General features: G+C 39.0%; 2 protein-coding genes across 5 annotated transcripts in view; both read left to right on the top strand.

The window, feature by feature from the left end:
* Positions 1 to 2,525: 2,525 nt before the first annotated feature.
* Positions 2,526 to 17,608, top strand: msh4 (mutS homolog 4). Its single transcript, XM_053632555.1, has 20 exons — positions 2,526 to 3,139; positions 4,012 to 4,175; positions 5,426 to 5,536; positions 5,800 to 5,915; positions 7,481 to 7,654; positions 7,817 to 7,946; positions 8,078 to 8,120; positions 8,254 to 8,321; positions 9,261 to 9,335; positions 11,060 to 11,124; positions 11,385 to 11,554; positions 11,650 to 11,786; positions 11,965 to 12,068; positions 12,298 to 12,422; positions 12,518 to 12,718; positions 13,787 to 13,905; positions 13,983 to 14,111; positions 14,253 to 14,427; positions 14,623 to 14,711; positions 15,399 to 17,608. The coding sequence occupies exons 1-20, from the start codon at positions 2,869 to 2,871 to the stop codon at positions 15,585 to 15,587; spliced, it is 2,655 nt and encodes an 884-aa protein (XP_053488530.1). The 5' UTR covers positions 2,526 to 2,868; the 3' UTR covers positions 15,588 to 17,608.
* A 241-nt stretch (positions 17,609 to 17,849) lies between these two features.
* The window catches only part of ktn1 (kinectin 1), a 33,000-nt gene continuing 26,613 nt past the window's right edge, over positions 17,850 to 24,236 (top strand). For all 4 annotated transcript variants that reach the window (XM_053632551.1, XM_053632553.1, XM_053632554.1 and 1 more), the window contains exons 1-2: positions 17,850 to 17,961; positions 23,564 to 24,177. In XM_053632551.1, coding sequence (XP_053488526.1) covers positions 23,565 to 24,177 — 613 coding nt within the window. In that variant the 5' untranslated portion in view covers positions 17,850 to 17,961; position 23,564. The remainder of the gene's footprint in view (positions 17,962 to 23,563; positions 24,178 to 24,236) is intronic.

Below are 24,236 nucleotides of genomic sequence, written 5' to 3' on the forward strand. Positions count from 1 at the left end.
CAAATAATTTATGGCGACAAGGCATTTAGTTCACAGATATGAACAGTTTATGTAGATGAATAATTATTAAAATCTTGATAGTAGGGTAAAAATTTATTAGACAATAACAGGTTTCTTTAATGTCAGGGCTATCCAAATACTTTTTCCAAGATCAATTTCTCATCGATAAGGCAGTTTGCCTGAGCCTTAGCTTAAAAATAATCGCTAAAATGAATAAATGGACTTGTACTGGCACATATCCTTTATGATGATAATTGTTATAAAAACATTTTCATCTCTCACAGCTTATACAATGTAGCTTTTGTGTACAATTATGACATATTGTACTGTATTTTTAAATACTGTAAAACTTTTACATGACTAGTTGTGACTTCACCAAGATTATAAAATTATTTTAGTTATTATTTACATTATTATATATAGTGTGATAAAGAAGATTCATGGCATGACATGGCAACACCTCCCTTGTTCATATGTGTGGGAAATATGTAAATAGGCCTATTGCTGAAAGAGATTATGTGTAAGTAAATATGTGTGAAAGGCAAGTTCATATGTCCGAAAGTTGAGTAAATGTGTGAAAGACAAGTTTATAAGTAATTACGTGTGAAAGACGTGTCCATACTGTACAGTATGTGTAAAGGGACTGCGTGTTAAAGACGTGTTCATACTGTACAGTATGTGTGAAGGGACTGCGTGTGAAAAGTAAGTTGGCCGCTAGGTGGCGCTGAGATTTGGCGTTAAACCAAACGATCGCTTGAATGAGACCAAATACTTCACTGACTGCTAACTGTTAACGTTACGCTTTAAATGATTCTCATTTTCGCTGTTTTCCGTCAAGTCAGTCAGTCAGTCAGACGAAGTACTCCGGATGACTAAATGCTCCGCAGCAGCACTGAGGAGGTAACGGCCGGTTACAGTTCAGACACCGGCACAAGCAGTGTGTCCAGCTCTGAGCGCAGCTCCAGTGCAGCTCCGTCCAGGCGGCAGGAGGGTACTGGCGCACCGCCCCCGTCTCCTCAGTGCAGCTCACACACACCAGGCAGCGCTAGCTCCTGCTCCGGTCCTGGATCAACCTCCGACACTTTACCTGGTGTTCAGACGACAGCCCTGAGTAAAACTCCGGTTCCGACAGGCAGCCACCGTCAGTATTAACCACCATTAGCTTAGACAGCTAACATCACCTCACTGTGCTCCAGCTAGCGGATTAGCTTTCCAAGTTACACCGCTAAAAATGACCGGTTCTGCCAACGGCTGTTTTGGGTTCCCGAAATATATAGAGAACAGATATTTTTAGGACCCCTTTTGGTGTGTGTTTCGTTGTGTATTAGGGTTCAGAGGCAGTTCCCCTAATGTTCACGTAACTTTTTAATAAACTAGAGGTAACTAAACCCGTGGAGGGTCGGAGAAAGTCCCCTAAAGTTCGGGTAACCTTACATGGAGAACATTCCCCTAACGTTTGAATATTCACTGAACCATCCCTAAACAAACCTGGTTAGATGTCATAAGGTCTAATACGACAGGACTGGTACACTCACTTTCCCATTTAACAAGCTACACAAATAGGTACTGTATAAACATACTAGTAATAATAATAATAGTAATACATGTCTGCATTTTATGTTTCTATTTACAAACATGTAGGAGTTATGAAGAGATATGGCCAAGACTTACTGCTTTTATTTACACGCCCTGTACCCAGACATGAGTTTGTATACAAAATAAAACTTAAAACCAACATTTGGAGAATTTCAAGAACTTCCAATAAGATAATGTTATGGCAACATTATTTTGTAGTAAAAAAAAAAAAAAAAAAGTACCTAAAAGCAACCTTTGGCAAGCATTCCTCATCAGTTGTCACATAACCTTAATAGAAAGTAGAGATGCACCGATACTAAATTTCTCAGCCGATACCGATAACCGATTATTCAGAGTGATATCGACCGATACCGATAGTTCTGCGTTTTATACCTCTTTTAAATGAATAATAATTCATTCCACAATTCTGAAGGAAATGCAAATAAAAACTTTATTCTCTCCATTTCAACAAGTTGTTTCACAGTAACTGGTCTCATAAACAGAAAACACATTACTCTAATTAGAATAGACTCGACGCCGAAACTCCCGCTTCACTGCTGCAGCGTCCGGTGTAAAATGTTAGCAGTGCAGAGATTACAGAGATTACAAACTGCAGTTTTGTCATCATTCCACACAAGAGACATCATCTTTACACACAGCACACAATCGATGTGTTTTCCCGCCCTCTTTTGATTGACAGGATATAATCGGCCCTGATCATCAGATGTTTTTAAACTATCAGCCGTTATCATAAAAAATTGCCTTTATCGGCCAATACAGATTATTGGCCAATACATCGGTGCATCTCTAATAGAAAGTTGTGTTTTAAAGTTCCCGGGAGGTTTCGGGAATAGCTTTGACTTTTGGTTCCCAAAAAATTAACCAGCAGTAAACCAAATGCTAACGTTAGGGAAACGTTCTGCATTTTTTTGGTAGTTAGCCTTATTTTAGCAAAAAAATTCTGTGTCAATTTGAGATAAAGAAAGGCAAGATCAGGCTACGGTGTGGCTAATTATATAAGACAAAGCTGTATTTGCAAAATCTGATTTGCTCCTTGATTGAAAATAAGCTCCATAAAAAACATAATTCTTTTGGCTTTCATAGTTGCTCTATTCCTAAATGCCAGTTGGTCAAAATACATTCAAGGCTACAAATACGTCTTAAATCAAATGAGCTAGATACGAGTCATTAAGTCGGCATGTTCTGGAAATAATACAAACTCTCAGAGATGGGATTTAAAGTTAGAATTGTTGGGATGATGAGGCTTATTTCAAGTGTGTCACCTGCCCCTCTATGCCACCCGTGTATCCTCACGGCTGTACTGAGCAAGTAAAATTCATATTTAACATATCAGGCTTGGTGCAGAGCCTACTGCTTTTACTTTCTCCTATATATAAACTTGTGTATTCAGGTTTGAACAGAGTGAACTCGTCCAGCTCTTCATGGACTGGTGGTGGGGTCTACAGCTCGCTTTGCAGAAGCTCGAGCACTCCTCGCCTCAGGAGAACGCCAGGCTCAACTACACGCACCCTGCTGGGACCAGCTCCACAGCGGGAGCTCAACAGTGAGTGAACAAAAAATGCTAAAAGAAAAAGATTAATAAAATATATACATTTATACAAGCTTTAAAACAGGCTTGTGTCATACTACACTGCTCAAAAAAATGAAAGGGACATAATTAAATCACACATTGGATCTCGATGGACGATCTTTACTTATATACGTTGTGTAATTCGTTGAGAATAAAATGATGTGACAATGGTCAATGGAAGCCAAAATCATCAACACATTGAGGGCTAGATTCAAAATCACACCGAAAATCAGTAAAAACACAAACCCAATTATTGGCACCCTTTTAGTCAATACTTTGTGCTACCTCCCTTTGCAGCTCTGAGCTCTGATAACAGCTCTGAGTCTTCTATATCAGTGGGAATATACTTCAAAAATATTTTTTTCTGACATGAATTCATAGGGGTGCCAATAATTGTTGCACACCTATGTTTACGAAATATTTTTTTGTGTGGGTAAACCTGTATTGTGTTTGCAATTGTTTGATATTCATGAGCGCAGAGTATTTTTGCAAATGTTTTAAACAAAAGATCAAAAGGTTAAACAATAAAGACAAGTTTTCACAGTCTTCTTTGCTCATATTTACCAAGGGTGCCAATATTAGTGGAGGACACTGTGACATGGGATTTTTGGTGAGTGTGAAAAATGACATTGGAACAGCACAATGAGAAGGCACAGCTCATCCTTGGCTATGATCTTCTCTGAACAGTTGATGAACCATGATCCTGCGTTGTGTAACTGGTTGTTGTTTGTTCAGCCTTGGTGGGTCAGGATCACCTTGCTCCCAGAGAACACTAGGTAAAGGTAATGAAAGCTGGGAGAATTGAGAATCCTCATGTTTTGACATACAATATTCTCTAAATCTAGTGACGTCTTCCTCGTCTGCATCTGTGTGTCACGCTGCATCTGTAATCGTGGCTGTGGTGGAGGGCCGGGGTTTGGCCAGGGGAGAGATCGGCATGGCCAGCATCAACACAAGGTCCCCTGAGTTGGTACTTTCACAGTTTGCAGATACTGGGACTTATGCCAAGGTGAAACTTCAGTCAAGGCTTTTTCTGTCCTTGTTTGACACTGATGACAACTACAGGTTTCATAATATATTTAGGTGATATATTTTGCTAATATTCTAGTTCAGGGATTCCCAAACAAAGGGCTGATTTACAAACGGGGTCCTGAGAGAAGCTCACAATCTTCTCTTTTGTTTTGTTCATTTATTTTACTAATTAATATTAGAAAATCAAAGTCGGTTAATATTTTTGTGTGTTCATATTTTTAAATGTTACTGGGAGTTACATTCAGAAAAGCCACTTTTAAATGAATATGGGCTATTTTAGTTTTTTTCATTTTCCTGACATGCTGCACAAGTGTAGTTTGGCAAAAAAAAAAAAAAAAAAAAAGGTAACTCATTTTATATATCTCCTCTAAATAAACTAGCCTTGTGACTCAAATCACATACTTATGTACTACTCGAGACCGTTATTGAGTACTAAGTGGTTTTCCTATTTACAGTTTGAATATAAAAACCGCTCATGTGGCTTCAAACTGACTGAAAGGTCTGTTTTGCATACCAGTTTAAGGTCAGAGTTTTGGATTCGAGAAGCAGTTCATGACAACAGTCATGACATTGGCGGAACGATTTAAGTGAGACAGAGTTCGTCAGTGTGTTTAACATCACTGTGCATAAAATCGCTAAACATTTTGACTTGGAAACCTGACAGACAGGGATGTTGTGGCTCTGAAATCCCTATTTTAAATATCGTGGATGTACATAACATATGCAGTGAGTGTGTGAATAAAAAATACCAGACACATTACTTCTGCTTCTGCACACGCATACAAAATCATGCGTCAAGTTTAAACCAGGGTGCTTTGCACCAGGCCACATCACACCACCCCAGCATGGATTATTTTCATACAACAGTAAACCAGTGCCCATTAGACTGGTAAGTCAAGGTATATTCCTTTAGTTTTTTATTATATTATTGTGTAACTTATGTTACACATACGTATGCTGCTGACATGATACAATGTTCAAATTTTGCAGTTGTCCTACGTTAAAAATACTTTATATATAAGTTTAAATAAGAGTAGGGAGGTCAAGGCTTGGGGTTGTAGAAAATTCATAACATCATTTTGTTCATCATTGATCGACTCATTGATTTTTAATTAACAAAGTTAAGCAGATTTATCTTTTTTTTATATATTTAAACACAGAGCCTTTGACTAAGAAAATCTAGTGTTTGTGTGAAGCTGTAGATTTATATGTGGAAACTCATTGCAGGTAATTACCAAACTGCATATCTTACTGCCTTTTGAGATTCTGATGCCAGACACTGCTAGTGAGAAAGGGCAAGGAACCAAGCTCTACAACCTCATCATGGAGAACTTTCCGGTACATGTTTGTAATACGTGTGTAGGCCTGTGAACTGTTTAGGTTAAAAAAAAAACCAACATTATATATATATATATATATATATATATATATATATATATATATATATATATATATATATATATATATATTAAGGAATGTACACAAACTGAGCATGAAGTATGAACATTAATCAACATTTCTGATGAAATGATGAAAATGTACGGGATGTATTTTGTGTAATTATTGGTTTCATATATTTTATTTTACTACACCACTTACAGTCTGTAGCTTTCAGTGCCATTCAGAGGAAGTACTTTAACGAGAGGAAAGGTCTGGAGTACATCCAGCAGCTCTGTGCGCCCGAGTTCAACACTGTTCTTATGGATGTACAAACCAAGTATGTACTACATTTATTCATTTAGTGATTGTTTAATTTTTAATATAAGACATATAAGATGGTTTTATATACTATGTACAAAGGTTCCTTAATCAATAATAAGCGTTAAAGGAAAAATCCACAATGAACAACTTGCATGGTATTCTTTATAATGAATCTTTATTGGCATCCAAGATTTATTATGTAATGAAATTTTGAGTTGACATTTTTAGTTTAGACTTTCTATTTTATTTTCTATTTTCTATCTATGTTGGTCTATTTTTCACTTTGGTTCATGGTTTCCTACATTACATAACTTCCTGATAGTGGTGCCAGTGGGATTTTGTTTTCTCTTTCACATCTCTAACTAAAAAGAAGTGATGCAACAATGCTTTAGTCTGTCCAGCTCTCTCACGTCCTCATCTGTACACTCTAGGCAAACAGATACGTTTCCAAAACGTATACTTTTAATTAGAGATGCATCAACGTATCGGCCGATAGTTTAAAAACATCCGATGATCAGGGCCGATTATATCCTGTCAATCAAAAGAGGGCGGGAAAACACATCGTTTTCGTGCTGTGTGTAAAGATGATGTCTCTTGTCTGGACTGACGACAAAACTGCAGTTTGTAATCTCTGTAATGCTAACATTTTACACCGGACGCTGCAGCAGTGAAGCGAGAGTTTCGGTGTCCAGTCCAATTTTTTTTTTGCCGCACTGAATTAAAGCACCAGTACACCGTTGAAAGATTTAAAGTTGACAAAAAAGTATATATTGCACAGAAAAATATATTTGTAGAGTAGTATATTTCATGTCCAGTTAATGTTAATATATAAAAAAGTTGATATTATATATTACCAGTTTGATGTTCAATGATGAAGTTGAAATGCTTTTGTTAGTGGTGAGTGAATGTGAGACTAACAGGAGGTTTTTTACAATTCAGTCAATGTTAATATGAATTAATAACATTCAGTAAGTTAAGAAATCTTACTTTAATCTTCAGAATTTAGTTCATGTATTAATGTTAATTTGAGTAATATGTTTTCTGTTTATGAGACCAGTTACTGTGAAACAACTTGTTGAAATAGAAAGAATAAAGCTTCTTTTTACATTTCTTTCAGAATTCTTTTAAATTAATTATTATTCACTTAAAAGAATGCAGAACTATCGGTATTGGTTATCGGTATTGGCCGATATCACACTGAATAATCGGTTATCGGTATTGGCTGTAAAAATTTAGTATCGGTGCATCTCTACTTTTAATGTTAATACGGCCATCATAACCATCGTACTTTTCAGCTCATTAGATCAAACTAGCCGAGCTGTATCACTGCTGTAACTCATCGCTGTGTAGAATAGCTGCATTGCATTCTGGTGCATTTAGTCCGGTGTATGGTGTATCCAGTACTTCTACAATATAGCACCAGAATCACTAAATACGTCCCAAATATTTCCGTGCCAACATATTGATCAATAAATGTGTTTCAGGGTGGACTTTACCTTTAATGTCAGTCTGTAGTCAATAATGCACATGACTGGTGTGGATGTAGATTTGAGTTAATATTATAATGTTGCCTTTCTGCAGGTACTATTGTCTGGCAGCTGCAGCAGCTCTCCTTAAGTACTTTGAGTTCATTCAGAACTCTGTCTATGCTCCCAGATCTCTGAAAGTGAGCTTCACTGGCAGTGAGCAGACTGCAATGATTGACGCAGTCTCAGCCAAGAACTTGGAGCTAGTAATTAACAACAGGGGCAACAGGTTAGAAAAGATAACCAAACCGTTCTCTGTACATTCTTCACTCTTTCTCTTCTTTATTCTCGATCTCTTCATCTCTTTGCCAGATCTTATATTTGAATATTCTTCTACTAAACATACTAGTAATAGCATTAGTACCGTAGTGTTCACATGTTTTAACATCAGGAGTGAACACACTCTACTTGAGGTCTTAAACTACACCAAAACACCTGGGGGTGAAAGGCGGCTTCGCTCTAACATTCTGGAGCCTCTGTTAGATGTTGACACCATTAACACACGCCTGGACACCGTACAGGTAAAATATTCACACCAAATGGTTGGACAATAAGAAATGGTTGGACAATAAGAAATGGTGAAAAAAATATATAATTTTTTTAATAATAATAAATAAATAGCATAGTTAGCATAGTGTTGATCTGTTTATAGGAACTGCTGCACGGTGAGGAACTCTTCTTTGGTCTCAAGAGTGGTGAGGCACTTTCATTTTTCACAGTGTTTGCACTGCAGGTCATCTCTTTCTGTCTAATGTTTTTTTTTTTATGTTGCAAGAAACTGATAACCATGTTGACTGAGTTTAATGAGTGTTGCTGTTTTATTTACAGCAATTACACAATTCTTGGATATAGATCAGCTGCTTTCTGCTCTTGTACAGCTCCCCAAGCAAGAGACGGTACAGTGTGTTTTAAAAAGGTTTATTTACATGTATGTATATTGCTCATTTAGGTCTTGAGCTAATGTCAGATTATACAAAGAGGAGATTTTTTTTTTGCATGGGTTGAGCTGGGTGGATACTGTTGAGAAATGTAAATAATTTAAATAATTCAAAATAACTAAGACAAAGTTTATCTAGGCGTCTGCATTGTACAACACAATTGCCAGTTTATTAGCTAGACTCATTTGCCAAATACCATATAAGATCATGTAGCAAGGGGACACGTTGGCTTACTGGTTAGCATGCTTGCCTTGCATCTCCGGGGTTGGGGGTTCGAGTCCCACCTCTACCTTGTGTGCACGGAGTTTGCATGCCCTCCCCATGCTCCTCCGGGTACTCTGGTTTCCTCCCTCAGTCCAAAGACATGTGTTATAGGCTGAGTGGCATCTCCAAATTCTCCTTAGTGTGTGAATGGGTGTGCCCTGCACACCCATTGGTTGGTTGGCACCTCGTCCAGGGTGTCCTCCGCCTTGTGCCACGAGTTCCCTGGGATAGGCTCCAGACTCCCCGCAACCTTATGTAGGATTAGCGGTACAGAAAATGGATGGACAGATGGATCATATAGCAGGTATACAATTACTGACCATAGCCCATCTGTTGTTATGCACGTTAGCCCCACTCTACCTGTCCATCAATGAAAAGGGATCACTATATTGTATTATTTGGATGGTGGACCATTATTAGCAGTCCCGATTAATGCTGATGATTTTTAAGACCATATTAGTTACTTTTTTTAAATGTGCCATTGCTCTGGCACCAAATTTTTTTTTAAGAATGTATAGAAAATTATCCTACTGTAAATATTATGACATTCCATTTAGACATGTGATTTGTGAAAAGAAAAAAAGCAAGAAATGTGCTAAAATTCTCTCCTTCTCTTACTTGCCTGTGATCTAGGTTGAAGTGGCTGAAGCAAAGATAATGCATGTCATTCAGTTGAAACACACGCTAGAACTGATTGAACCACTCAAGGTCAGAACAGGTCACATCAAAATGTTTGCAGTAATTTTGATCAGTGATGGAACTAGGTAAATATATGTACAGTATATACAGTGGTGCTTGAAAGTTTGTGAACCCTTTAGAATTCTCTATATTTCTGCATAAATATGACCTAAACATCAGATTTTCACACAAGTCATAAAAGTAGATCAAGAGAACCTAAACAAATGAGACAAAAATATTATACTTGATCATTTATTTATTGAGGAAAATTATCCAATATTACATATGTGTGAGTGGCAAAAGTATGTGAACCTTTACTTTCAGTATCTGGTGTGACCCCCTTATACGATAATAACTGCAACTAAATGTTTATCTAACTAATCCGGTAACTGTTGATCAGTCCTGCACATCGGCTTAGAGGAATTTTAGCCCATTCCTCAGTACAGTTCCTCTGGGATGTTGGTGGCTTTCCTCACATGAACTGCTTGCTTCAGGTCTTTCCATGACATTATTAGATTATGGTCATTTCTATTGGATTATGGTCAGGATGTTGACTTGACCATTCCAAAACAATAACTTTATTCTTCTTTAACCATTCTTTAGTAACATGACTTATGTGCTTAGGGTTGTTGTCTTGCTGCATGACCCACTTTCTCTTGAGATTCAGTTCATGGACAGATGTCCTGACATTTTTCCTGTAGTATTCACTTCTGTAACTCAGAATTAATTGTTCCATCAATGATGGCAAGTCGTCCAGATGCAGCAAAACAGGCCCAAACCATGATCCTACCACCACCATTTTTCACAGATGGGATAAGTTTCTTAAGCTGGAATGCAGTGTTTTCCTTTTTCCAAACATAACGCTTTTCATTTAATTCTCATTAAAAAAGTTCTATTTTGGTCTCATCTATCCACATAACATTTTTCCAGAAGCCTTCTGGCTGGTCCACGTCTTTAGCAAACTGCAGACAGGCAGCAATGTTCTTATTGGAGAGCAGTGTTTTTCTCCTTGCAACCCTGCCATGCACACCATTGTTGTTCAGTGTTCTCCTGATGGTGGACTTATGAACATTAACATTAGCCAATGTGAGAGAGTCCTTTAGATGTTTAGAAGTTACCCTGGGTTCCTTTGTGACCTCGTGGACTATTACACGTCTTTCTCTTGGAGTGATCTTTGTTGGTGGACCACTCCTGGGGAGGGTAACAATGGTCTTGAAATTCCATCATTTGTACACAATCTGTCTGACTGTGGATTGGTGGAGTCCAAACACTTTAGAAATGGTTTTGTAACATCCAGCCTGATGAGCATCAAAAAAGGTCCACAGAATCTCCTTTGTTCATGCCATTATACGCTTCCACAAACATGTGTTGTGAAGATCAGACTAGATCCATGTTCTTTAAATAAAACAGGGTGCTCACTCACACCTAATTGTCATCCCATTGATTGAAATCACCTGACTCTAATTTCACATGTAATTTCACATACTTTTGCCACTCACAGATATGTAATATTGGATAATTTTCATTAATAAATAAATGACTGAGTATAATATTTTTGTCTCATTTGTTTCATTTGGTTCCCTTTGTCTACTTTTAGAACTTGTGTGAAAACACGATGATGTTTTAGGTCATATTTATACAGATATACAGAAAATTCTAAAGGGTTCACAAACTTTCAAGCACCACTGTATATACTGTACATAATTTGCATGGTATAGCCAGTAAGCATTTTTTATTTTTTTTGTCTTTGACAGATGGTGTTGAAGGACGCTAAGACAGCCTTACTGAAAGCTTATTACACTTCACTAGAAGATAGCAGGTAATAAACACTTAATTATGCCTTATAAGAACTGTTGTATTTGTGTAATGCTATATTTGAATTTGAAGCACATGAAGCATGCGCTATATAGTCTAAAATCATATGACCTGAAGCCCTTAGCTGTACTTTAATATATGTGACTTGAAAGAAAGTGTTTACACAAATACTGTACTGTAGGTTTAATACTCAAGAGTGCTGTTTTTAACTTGTTTTTAAACGTTTAATGAACCTTTTCTTTAGCTTTTAACTTGTGTTGGTAGGTTTGACAGCATTTTGGATGAAATCAAAACAGTGATCAACAGTGACACCAGCTATATGAAGGGCAGTCTGAATATGCGAACACAAAAGTGCTATGCTGTACGCCCTAATGTCAATGAATTGCTAGACATTGCACGTCGAGCCTACACTGAGGTTGTGGATGATATAGCAGGTGAGCGGCTTATGTTTAATATCTAAAATGACTGTTATATGATGGAAGAACAATAGTTTTGTTAGTAGCATCTGTATTGTACTCCACCGGTACAGGATTAGTAGATCAGCTAGGAGAGAAGTATGGCCTTCCACTGCGCACTAGTTTTAACAGCGCTCGAGGTTTCTTCATCCAGATGAGGCTGGAGGGTTTTGGCCTGCCTGATGGACAGCTCCCAGGAGAGTTCATCAAAGTCAGGCCTGATCGCCTAAACACATCATTGCTACATTTAACCATACACTATTTTATTTCACCAATGTTTTTTTTTTATTGCTTATTAACATATTCAATCATATGTAATGGATATTAAAAAAGATGAAGCACGTGTACATGAAGACACGAAGTGTGTGATAGACTTTAACTTACTGCAGGTAACTAGACAAAAAAACAACTACAGCTTCACGACGTTAGACCTGATGAAGATGAACGATCGTTGTGATGAAGCCTTGAAGGAGATATTTCACATGTCTTATATGTGAGCATTCACCACATATACTCTGCTTTACATTAACAATACAGGTTTCATCTCAGCTGTCTAATTAGCACACGTCAGATATCTTTAAATACTTGTTACTATTTTTCAGTTGCTTAACACATTTATAGTTTATAGTTAACCATATTGATGCTTCTGTTGCTGTTGTGCTCAGTTGCATTGTGGAAATGTAGATAATTCGATGTTTCAGTCTTCTTCTATATCTCCACAGCGTGGTACGCAGGTTACTTAATGAGGTGTATAAACAAATTCACTGCTTGTATAAGCTGTCTGATGCTGTGTCCATGCTGGATATGCTGCTCTCCCTCGCCAATGTTTGCACTATTTCAGACTATGGTAAGATTAGACTCCAGATACAGACATATCTACATACACTCCAGTATCTGATGTCGTATGGCTGCTGACATGTAACTATGTAACTTGTGCCCCAGTGCGCCCTGAATTCACCGATACACTGGCAATAAGACAAGGCCGCCATCCAATCCTGGAACGCGTTGCTGGCCAGCAGCCCATCCCCAATAACAGCCATATCTCTGAGGGAAGCAACTTTATTATAATCACAGGCCCGAACATGAGTGGCAAGTCCACTTATCTCAGACAGGTGGCCCTCTGCCAAATCATGGCTCAGATAGGTACTCAGTCATGCTATGTTAATTCAGTCATTATTTGGTGTAAGTAATATATTATGACTTGTACTGAAATATAACAAAGAGATTTAGCCTGCCTCTTCACCTATTTGTACATGTTTAATCATTTGTATTTGCAGTTCAGTGCATCTGTAGAGCATGTGTGACTACCATGTGTGATTACCACAGACAAGAATTTTGACTTGTTATCTTCTAAACTTCTAATCTTCGAAACTCACCTTTGGGGTCTGAGTGCAGTTGTTGAAGTTATCTGTCAATAAATGATTCAAACATGCAACCTAAAAAATTCTCAAGATTCCCAAGGATCTTAGGATGGGATAGACAGTTCCTTACCGAAGCAGTCCTTATGTAGTCCAACACTTGAGCAATATATTAATAAGTAATTCTGGTCACTTACTGGTAAGTCTGATAAATGTGAAAGATTTGTGGAATCATTACGCAGTCAGACTAACAAGAATATGCTGGTAAGCCATAACCACAAATTCCTTTCTCTGAATCTGTGAAATATCTCTGAAAAGAGAATTGAGCCATTAACCAAAGAAGTATTTTTGTAAAAATGTGTTTCACATAAACTAGTGCTGGAATTTAGGCATTGCCACTTCACAGCTCCTATGAGAAGTTTTGCATGTCCTCCCTGTATTTACACGGGTTTTCTCTGGGTTCTCTGGTTTCCTCGTACTATCCAGTAACATGTGGGTAAAAGGATTGGCTGTGCTAAACATGCCCCTAGGTGTGAATGAGTGTGTGAATGTGTGGGTGCATGGCGCTCTTAAATAGACTGGCATCTCGTCTGGGATAAATTCTCCCAACTTACGCCCAGTGTTCCTGCGAATGGCTCCGGATCCACTGTGGTCCTGACTGGAATTCAATAACTGCCCTTAGATTTCTACTACAGTTGAGTTTGCAGTAAACAAGTTTCCATTCTTTTGCCAATACAGGGACATATTCTTCTCTGTGGACAGATGAACCACACTGCAATATTCCTTTAAAGAATGGTTATTACAGACTTTATAGAACTAAAATTTCAATCGGTTCTCATAATTTTTGTTTTAGGATCATTTGTGCCTGCTACATTTGCCTCGTTCCGTGTTGCTGATCAGATATTCACTCGGATAGGAGTAGACGACGATTTTGAGACCAACTCGTCAACATTTATGGTTGAGATGAAGGAGGTTAATATGAAGTGATAATATGTACAATATTGTTGTGCATTTACTATATCTATACTAATTTTTCATTGTACTGTCAGGTGTCCTACATAATACACAATGCAAGTAACAGGTCACTCATTATTATTGATGAGCTGGGACGTGGTACTGGTGCTGAGGAGGGCATCGGAATTTGTCACTCGGTTTGCGAGTTCCTCATCAGTCTGAAGGTACCGTGAACTGGGTATAATTTGTAAGAGTTAAAATACTAATGATTCTTAAGATGGTAGTGATAACATTGCTTTTCATATAGTGAACAGTATAAAAATCATTAAAAACAAACATCTTCAGCCAGAATGTGTTCTTTGCAGGCATTCACTCTGTTTGCCACCCACTTCCTGGAACTGTGTCAGTTGGAGACTCTTTACCCCAATGTAGAGAATCAGCACATGCAGGTCCAGCACATGCGTGGGACTGAAAACAGCACAGAGAGTGTGGTCTACACCTACCTTCTGACTCAAGGCTTCTCTGAGGAAAGCAACTACGGTAATCTTAATCAAACAAAGGGCAGGTCTTTGAGCTCTTATAACATTTGATGACTACTTGATAAATTAGAATTGAAGGGTCAGTTTGTTGAATATGAAATAGTGATAAGTGTTCAGTTAACTGGACCAAGTTTAAAAACGTTTGTTGTGTTATACTCATCCCTTGTTGCGTTTTTGACTTATTTTACTGTTTGAGGTATAAGAGCAGCAGAGAACACATCGTTTCCACTGTCCATCATCCAGGAGGCCAAGTCTATATCAGCCAAAGTTAGCCAAAAGTTATGGGTAAGGCTCTATTTTAATGTCATTGGGTGTATGCTAACATTGGGCGTCATTGATCAGTCTTTAAGTAGTGTTGTGTGTAAATGTTTGCATAAGCCAAACTAAACTAAAATCTTCCACCCGATTTACAGTTTCAGAAACAACGATTCTCTTCATACTAGTGTGTGAATTTTGATCACCCATCGAATGCAAATTGTGTTCCAGACACAGCGTTTTTGTATGTAGTTAACCCCAAAAAAACTCCACAAAAGGTCAAGTGCATAGACAGCTGGGGGCAAGGACTGAACAATTGGGGCAGAAAGGGAACAGTGTCTGCGAAATGCTGTAAACTTAATTTGACTTAATCAGTTGAAAAGCAGTTTAAACTTGGCAGAATAATCCATATATAAAGTGCAGTAATCCATGTCAATCAAGTCGAGGTTTACATTAGTTCGACTTCTTATACATAAATTTACACACTCAGGAGCATGAGTAGAATATGAACGTTTTTTTTCAGAATTACGGGATTTTCATGAATGCCATTTCTTGTGTAAACACCCATAAGAATAAATCAGTTCGTATCCAGCTTCAAAAATTAAAAATTAGGCCAGTTAACTGTATAATAGCTTCAATGCCCCTAATTTACCTATTTATGTAATGAGAAAATTTTACTGTACCAAATAATGGCATCCCTTTATTCGTGTCACGTAGGCTAAGCATCATAGTGACCCAACCACCCTGCGGCAAGGGGCAGTGTTTCGACTCGCCACCAGATTGTTACAGACTGCCCGAAACTCCAGGTTGGATCCAGACAGCCTCCGTCTTTACCTAAAGGGTCTAAAAAGAAGTTATGAAGCTGAGTTAAAGGACAGCTTAGAGACCATGGACACAGAGGAGTGAGGCCTTCTGCACCTAGACTAACAATAATGGACTGGATGCTAAGATCTGAGCCACACTGAGTAAATCCAGTATCACAACTGGTGACTGAATTAGTTATGTTAATGGAAGCATTTAATAAATTTGCCCAGATATTGTTCTGATTTTGTTCTCTGGTGGTACAAAGACAATTTAAAATGCTCTGTTGGTTCATACTCTACAGGTTGTTGAGTTATGCTAAATCTATTGGGAGACTATATATGGCTTTCCTATTAAATAGAAATGACTAAATAAAATATATTTTGTTTAGTCTGTTATAGTTATTGCTAACACTGTCCTTTAACTTTAGCTTTAACTGTACTGTAGTGTGTTGTATTGTAAGCTAGAAGTCAATAAAAAATGCAAATGCATCTTTTGAAAATTGCAGTACATTAAGGAACTATACATATAAAATATAATAACAATAATTAGGGTGAGCTGATCAGTGCTGTTCAGTTGCAGGACAACAGAGCTACTTTTTAGGAGACAGATTACAACTGAGTGATGGCCCAGCTCTGACCCACATTTACCATGTTCATCCTGCCAACATGTCGGTTCTCGAAGTCGATGTGTTGGAAGCTGGAAAAATGGGCAAGCGTAAGGATCTGAATGACTTTTGACAAGGGCCAAATGACAAGGGCCAAATTGTGATGCCTAAATGACTGGGTTAGCGCATCTCCAAAAGGTCTTGTGGGGTGTCCCCGGTATGCAGTGGTTAGTACCTACCAAAACTGGTCTAAGGAAAGACAACCAGTGAACCATCGACAGGGTCATGGGCACCCAAGACTCATTGATACGCACGGGGAGTGAAGGCTAACCCGTCTGGTCCGATCCCACAGAAAAGCTGAAAAAGTTAATGCTGGTTATGCTAGAAAGGTGTCAGAACACACAGTACATCACAGCTTGCTGTGTATGGGGCCGCGTAGCCACAGACCAGTCAGAGTGCCGACGCTGACCCCTATCCACCGCCGAAAGCACCTTTGTTGGACACGTGAACTGGACCATGGAGCAATGAAAGAGGGTGGCCTGGTCTGATGAATCACATTTTCAGTTGGATGCGTGTGCGTCGCTTACCTGGGGAAGAGATGGTACCAGGAGGCACTATGGGAAGAAGACAAGCTGGTGGAGGAAGTGTGATGGTCTGGCAATGTTCTGCAGGGAAACCTTGGGTCCTGGCATTCATGTGGATGTTACTTTGACACATACCACCTACCTAAACATTGTTGCAGACCAAGTACACCTCTTCCTGGTGACAGTATTCCCTAATGGCAGTGGCCTCTTTCAGCAGGATAATGCGCCCTGCCACACTGCGAAAAATTGTTCAGGAATAGTTTTAGGAACATGAAAAAGAGTTCAAGGTATTTACTTGGCCTCTGAATTCCCCAGATCTCAATCTGATCAAGCTTCTGTGGGATGTGCTGGACGAATAAGTCCAATCCATGGAGATCCCACCTCGCAACTTACAGGACTTTAAGGATCTGTTGATAATGTCTTGGTGCCAGATACCACAGCACACCTTCAGAGGTCTTGTGGAGTCCATGCCTTGACGGCTCAGAGTTGTTTTGGTGGCACAGGGGGAACCTACACAATATTAAGCAGGTGGTTTTAATGTTATGGCTGATCGGTGTATATACAGTATGGTCACACTAATGATACTTGTGACATGAATTTTAACATGTCAGTGTTTTAAGATGAGTCAGAAACCTTTTGTTTGTTTGATTAATAATTGAATTAAATAATAATTTCATTTAATAGATTTCACAAGTCTAACTTTTGAGATAATACGACAAATTCAGATAATGAATCAGAACGTTGAAATAATGTCAAATTGTTGACATTCTTGCACTACTGCTTCCAAAAACCTAGGCGGAAATGGACTTCCTACATACAAACAGCGCTGCAGTGAACTATCGCGAGATCACCTTCTGTCCCCGCCCTCAACGCGAACAGCTGCGCCCTTTAAAACATACAGAGCAGCGTACTCAGCAGCGTTTCCTCCTTTCCCACGTCTACCACTACAAACCCGCCTCCCGCCACAGGATTGGTGAGTAGGAACAGATTTTTTTGTGGTATAATTGGTTGGTAATTTTACCCACTTGATAATGTCCAATAGTATTTGACTTGTTACTAGTATAGCCAATGCCAGTTTAGGAGGCGGGGTTTGTCAGAATACGGGTGGGGGAACTATTCATCTTGCCGCTTGTATTGTGCGCAGCAGTGCTTGTGACCCACCCCCGCGCGTCGATACAGGGCAGAACTACTGCTGATTGCCGGCTCAGAGCTGCTCTCCATCGGGCTCTACAAAAGAAACACCATTTCATTCCAGCCGTAATTAGCGCTTTCAGAATTATCACAACAGGTATGTATGTCTTTCACGTGTAATGTAGTAGTAGTAGTAGTAGTAGGTACAGCGGGTGAGGAGGTGGAGAAGGGATTAGAGGATTTCTCCGCGTGTCCGGAGCTCAGTTAGCTGCTGTAGTTGAGCTACACATGGGGCCTGCGCCCTGATCTCACTCTCTATCCGTCCATATGCTGTGTCACAGGGGAATGAGCAGCGACACGGTAACCACCGCATTTCACTTCTCATAATGCAGGCTTCACACTGGGCTTTAGAGAGCGGACACCTGTATGTCTGAGTAAAAATCCGGTATATGATTTGTAACCGAAACCAAACCGTCACGTTAAACCGACAGACAGCTCAAGTCCTGAGACGTTACACTGCTAACGAGCTAACCTGCACTAGCTAGCTGCACGAGCCCAATTTCATTTTGAATTCACACGCTGTGAACCACGGTAGTGCATCTATCTGTCTATATATCTGCCTATCCGTCTGTCTATATATCCGTCTATATATCTGTCTGCCTATCCATCTGTCTATATATCTATCTATCTATATATCTGTCTGTCTATCTGTCTCTGCATGTCTGTCTATCTGTCTCTGTATGTCTGTATATATATATATAAACATAAACAAGCATGTATTTCTGCGGCTGTAGGTGTGTGCTGTGTTTTATCTCTTTAACTCCCTTTCAGTGATCGCCTTGTTAAAGTCTAAATGAGGAAGTGACATGACTAGCCCTTTTCTTAAGATAGGCTTGGGAATGTGATTATGTGAGTAGGACACATAATCGTGACACTAGCCGAGTGTGTGTGTGTGAGAGAGAACTTGTCTGTGATTTACACTGATGTAAATCATGGTCACGTGATCAGCCTTCATCTGACGCTTAAGCCTGTAACCTAGTGGTCTAGTAATGGACTCTAGAGTCAAGTTTGTGCTAGAGCAGAGGGCCACAAACTTTTTGCAGCCATATAGTTTTGCAGTTATAGTTTTTTTTTGTTTGTTTGTTTTATTATGGTTTTGTTAAACCAGTACTGTATAAAAACTATACATATTCAGTAATAACTATTATAACTTTAAAAAAAAAATAAGTCAAAACCTACCATTATCAAACACTCTGACCCCCTGCCATTGATTCTTTGATCACACTGTGGTCCTAGGTAGTGTCTGGTTTTCTATGTTATAAATAAACACAGATTAGCTCACTAACTGGGCGACGTGTAGCTTTTAATAGCGTATGCATGTTGTGCACCTCTCACAGTCTACATACTTGGAAAAGTCTTGGGAGTCAAAGTCATGGCCATCTTTGTCCAGTTCTCTGAATAACATTGCTATTGCTTGTATTGTCCATTGTGTTGAATCAGGAATACATTACTTCATGCGTCTATAAACTCCAACTAAAGGAAACTAGCGAAATGTGTGTGTGTGTGTGTGTGTGTGTGTGTGTGTGTGGCTGTGGCTGTGTAGGTGGAGCTGAGGGCTGTCAAAAGTGTGTGTTCCTGTTTCTGATGTTTGTCTTCAGAGCTAATTGTATAACATGTTACACAACTTTGCACAGGCTTATATTAATGGCCAGCAGTGATGTGTCAAGGTTTTTAAACAGGAAGTGGCAAACACTAAGAGACCAAGAGCACACTATTGTGTGACTCCATGTCTAAGGTTGCATTTGCTGAAAATCTGATTTGTTCCCTGATGTGCACACATCATGATGCTTCTTTATAGCTGCTCTGTAATTCCTCTTCTGTGATTTATTTAAATCAAAATTATTTAGAAATTATTTATGTCACCTTCCTGAAATGTGATTTTGCAATCACACTTGAGTGTAACATTATATTTCAATACACCCATCTCAGTAAACCCCTTGTGGATATGTAATAAAATATTCCTATAGAGATATTTTGATACCGATTTATTCATATGGGAAGGAAAGTTCATGAACACCAACACATGTGGATATGCCAATTTGACCCCAGTCCAGCCTCAGTTTGATAGCCTAGTAAAATGAAGCCTGTCCTTCTGGTTATACAGTGAAAGTGGAACAGTCCCAGAAGGCTTTTCCATGTCCATGTTGTTGAAGGCGTCTACATGTTTTGCCAGACCAGGCAGGCAAGTGTCGAGATTCCAAGCAACCAGTCACCCGAGAACATAGATTTCCTGCCTCATTTCCATGCCACAGGACACCCTAGTGGCGTAGGTGCATCCTGCTCTCTGAAGCGTCACATGTAAATAAGGCTTCTGCCATGTGCTTGGCAGTCCAAAGTTCTGACAGCCGCTGTGTCCCGCACTACGGAGACTGTGGAACAGGGAATTAGAGTAGAAAGTACGCAAGTACACCGCCACACCCATGCCTATGGATATCACTGCACTTTAGACCGGAAGAAAATGTACTTTACTTTGGAGCTTGTAGGATTATTTTCTGGCTTCTTTGCATGACAGAAATGTCAGTTGAGTAGGTTAGTCAGGGTAATGTGTTACTGCAGGCTAAATATTATTATATATACTAAAAGTACAGTAATCTGCAAAAGTTTTAGGCACCCTATTCTATTAATTAATTTATTTTTTAGTATGAACTTTGTTATAGATTTTTATTTTATGACTTCTACATTATCGAGTCAGTCCAAAAAACATTTTCAATTCCCAAACATTAGTTTTCTAGCACAACATTAAATGTTACGGAAAATATTTTGAATGTCATTAAAGAAAGCAGCGTATTATGTAAGAGACACTTTTCAGACAAAAACACAGTGAAGGCTGCTGGGTTTTGCTGCAAAAATAAGAAGCAAGTGTGACAGTCAAAGTCTCCAGAAGAACTGTGGCTGGTTCTGCAAGATGCTCAATAAAACCTACAGCTCATTTCCTTATAAAACTGCACTAATTGTACTGGAATCTACTATTTCATTTTTATTTTTTTGTCACACCAAATATTGACTGCTTCATTTACTGCTCTTTACGGTATTTTTTAAATTTTTTTTTAATGTAGAAACATTTAATTTCATTATTTTGAAGGCATCTTTGCTCTACAGTGTTTCTTTGCATGTGCCTAAAACTTTTGCACAGTACTGTATATAGTAATATACTATAAGTATATAATTTACCCGACCTGATGGACTGTGCTAGGAAAATAATAAATGGAATGCTGTAATTCGGCAGTTACAAACCCAAAGTTTATTTTTTTCCAACAATGGCACACCCTGGAGAGATTTGTTTTTATTTTTATCCCATAGCAATTTGCCAATGTGTCCATTTTTTTATTTTTAAATGAGTGACACATTCTGCTTTTTAACTGTGTCTATTCCGATTTAATTTTGGAACGTCAGCGACAAGCGAGTTGCTGTCATCATTGATGTTGTAGCAGTTATAAGCTGCCATTCCTTCACAAGCCCCACTTTTTCTCTCTCTCAAAGTTAACGAGACAACAAAAAAGCAGTTTGTCATGTTACAGAGAAACCTACAAGTGCAAAGTCCTCTGTCCTGAAAACTCTCTCACAGGGGTAAACTTACTGAACATTACAAAGTGCTGACACCTGAGGCGCCTTCCAGAAATGTTAAATAAATATCATCTTGGATTATGAAGATCATCCACCATACAACCCCCTGTGAATGAGTTGTTAATGGATAACATATTAATACGAGTGCATTAATGTAAACCTGTGATTTGAATTACAGCTAGCACTACTGACTGAGCTGCTGTTATAGAAAATTAATCAACACCTAACCAGTCAGATTCAAGAATCTAGCAGCTCTGTGGTATATAACCCCTTTTGTTCCACTTTATGTTTTCTGGTATTTAACCAGTTTGGTTAGCTTTCGTGATTCTTGGTGGTCTTGCAGCTACGTGTGGGATTGTCATTGGTTTAACACTACATGGTCGGAGAAGGTGATGTTTAAACAGGATAAAAAAAAGCAGTAGAGCCAAGCATGTTGTTAATTAACCACTGATGTCTAGACTAGAGGTTCTGCAATGGAAAATTATTCCTATCCCTATTATTAGGTTAATAGCATTGTCCAGATTTCCGGCACTGGGTATACTGGGTAGGCCTCACAGGATGTGCGTTTCTAGCTCATCACTGCACTATTACTAAACCAAAACGTTGCAGTGCCACTATTTTATCGCTGTATAGAGAATTGCAATAATCATTCAGGTTTTTAAGGGCCCCCCCATGTACAAGGTTAAATCTTGAGGAGTGAACTCACTATGGTACTTATAAGCTACATGCACTTGCCTAAGAAGCAGTCTAAACCAGCTGTGTTTAATTTATCAATGTGTTTAAAAGTGTTTGTCAGCCCTTACAGTGGGACTTGATCTGTCCGATGGATCAACCTATGACTGAGCTCTTTTGGATATTTCTTTAAAGCATTCCATGGCAGAACCAGGAAACTTTTAGGAAAAAATAAGGTTGGATGAAATCTTCGGTTTGTCCACGTGGAGGAGGAGCTCTTGCGTAAAAGATTGTGTTTTCCAGTCAGAGAGGTTTCCAAGTAAAACCCATTCAGGAAGCGAATAATCAGATCCAAATATCCCAAGAATGCTTCAGGATCATGCTGTCATTTTTATCCAGTAAAGCAGTGCGCTTTTTCCCTTTTCCATATGAGTGCTGCTTTTTCAATCTTGGTCCAGTTTGAACTGGAAATAGGAAAGCGTTTAGCCTGGATTCAAGGAGGGCAAGCTTAGATGGCTTTGTTTATACAGAATTTCACAAAGCTTTGACTGGCAGTGTCTATATAGGAAATAGTTTAAATAAACCTGCTGTAGTGAAATGATGAAATTCCTCAATGGTTTGTACTTATTCCTTCTAACTCATGTATTTATTTAGCCCCTCTACAATGGCGTTATTTCACAGATCTCTGACAAGCTTGCTTTTGCTGTAATGAAGCAAGAGAGCTCCTTGTGAGTGTTCCAATGTGGTACAGAATAGTTGGACGTAACTATTTACTACTTTTCTACCGGACAGTACAGCATAGCTCGACTTCACAAAATGATTCTGTAATTTGTTACCATTTCCTTCCCACCCATACTGTGGCAGTGCCGAATGCCAAGCCAGGGCATACCAGTGGAGTTAAAAATAGTGCTGACAACTGATTGTGCAAATTTAGTCATTACTAAATCTTGCTGGAATTACTTTATCTTCTTCTAATGTTTAGTAGTCTTTTTCTTTGTTAGTGCTCGACGTGGATTAAAACCGAATAGAACTGTACACTCTATGTAGTGCCCTTTATGTGTAGTATAGGACACCATTTGAGATTGGTTCCTGTTTTTTTTTTTCGTGTTGTCTGTTAAATTCTGACTGGCATTGTGTATTTTATTAAAGATTAAAGTATTAGCACACTTTACTAGGTTGGGGAGCTCATGCTGCCATCAAGACCGACACGCTGTCTTAAAATACCTTAAAATGAGATGAGTTTAATTTTAAGATCATTTTTAGCATGCGTAGTAATGTACTACACAACATTTTATCATTTCATCATCTACTAACCTCCACAGAATATTCTCCTTCTTTCCCAAGTAGCAATATGTAATTGTAAACTGACCCACAGGACATGGGTAGGTGTGGTTTTGGATTTGTTGTACTTTTGAGCTGTACTTTTGTGTTTGCTTATCGTCTGCCTTTCTTTGCCTGTCCAGAATGGCGATCGACGTGGCTGATTCACAGTACCTCCTCATCCTGGCCCCATCACTGGTCATCATGCTCATGTTCCTCTTCTTCTGGCTTTTCATGAAGGAGACCTCCTACGATGAAGTTCTGGCTCGCCAGAAACGAGATCTGAAGTTGCCACCATTGAAGCCGGATGCTCGCAAAAAGAGCGAGAAAAAAAAGAACAAGAAGAAGGAGATCAGTGGAGGTGGTGGGGGTAAAGGGGGTGAATCAGAGGAAGACCTACGAGATTTTGATCTGATTGATGCCACCAGCTCGACTTTAAACGATGAGGTCTCTGAGGTGGTGCCTGTGCCATTGCCTGTTTCGGTCCCTGTACAAGCAGAACCACCAACAGTGAGGGAGAGGAAGAAGAAAGAGAAGAAGGCAAAAGCTGCTGTTGCTTCTGTGGCAGCAGCTGCTCCTCCTCCTGCTCCTGTCACCACCGAGAAACCAGAAGTCAATGGCTCAAAGCCTTCTGTACGTAAGGAGCAGCCACTCCCCCTTACCAAACAGCCCAGCCCACCACAGGCTCAAGCTACACCTCCAGCTGCAGCTGAAACTACTGGCAAGAAGAAAGCTAAGAAGCAAAAGAGTGAGACTGGTAAGCAGGTTTTTACTCAGCAGATGGATTGCACAATTGATCTCCATTATACAATAGTG

The sequence above is a fragment of the Ictalurus furcatus genome, chromosome 9, assembly GCF_023375685.1.
Source record: "Ictalurus furcatus strain D&B chromosome 9, Billie_1.0, whole genome shotgun sequence".
NCBI classification, from domain to species: domain Eukaryota; kingdom Metazoa; phylum Chordata; class Actinopteri; order Siluriformes; family Ictaluridae; genus Ictalurus; species Ictalurus furcatus.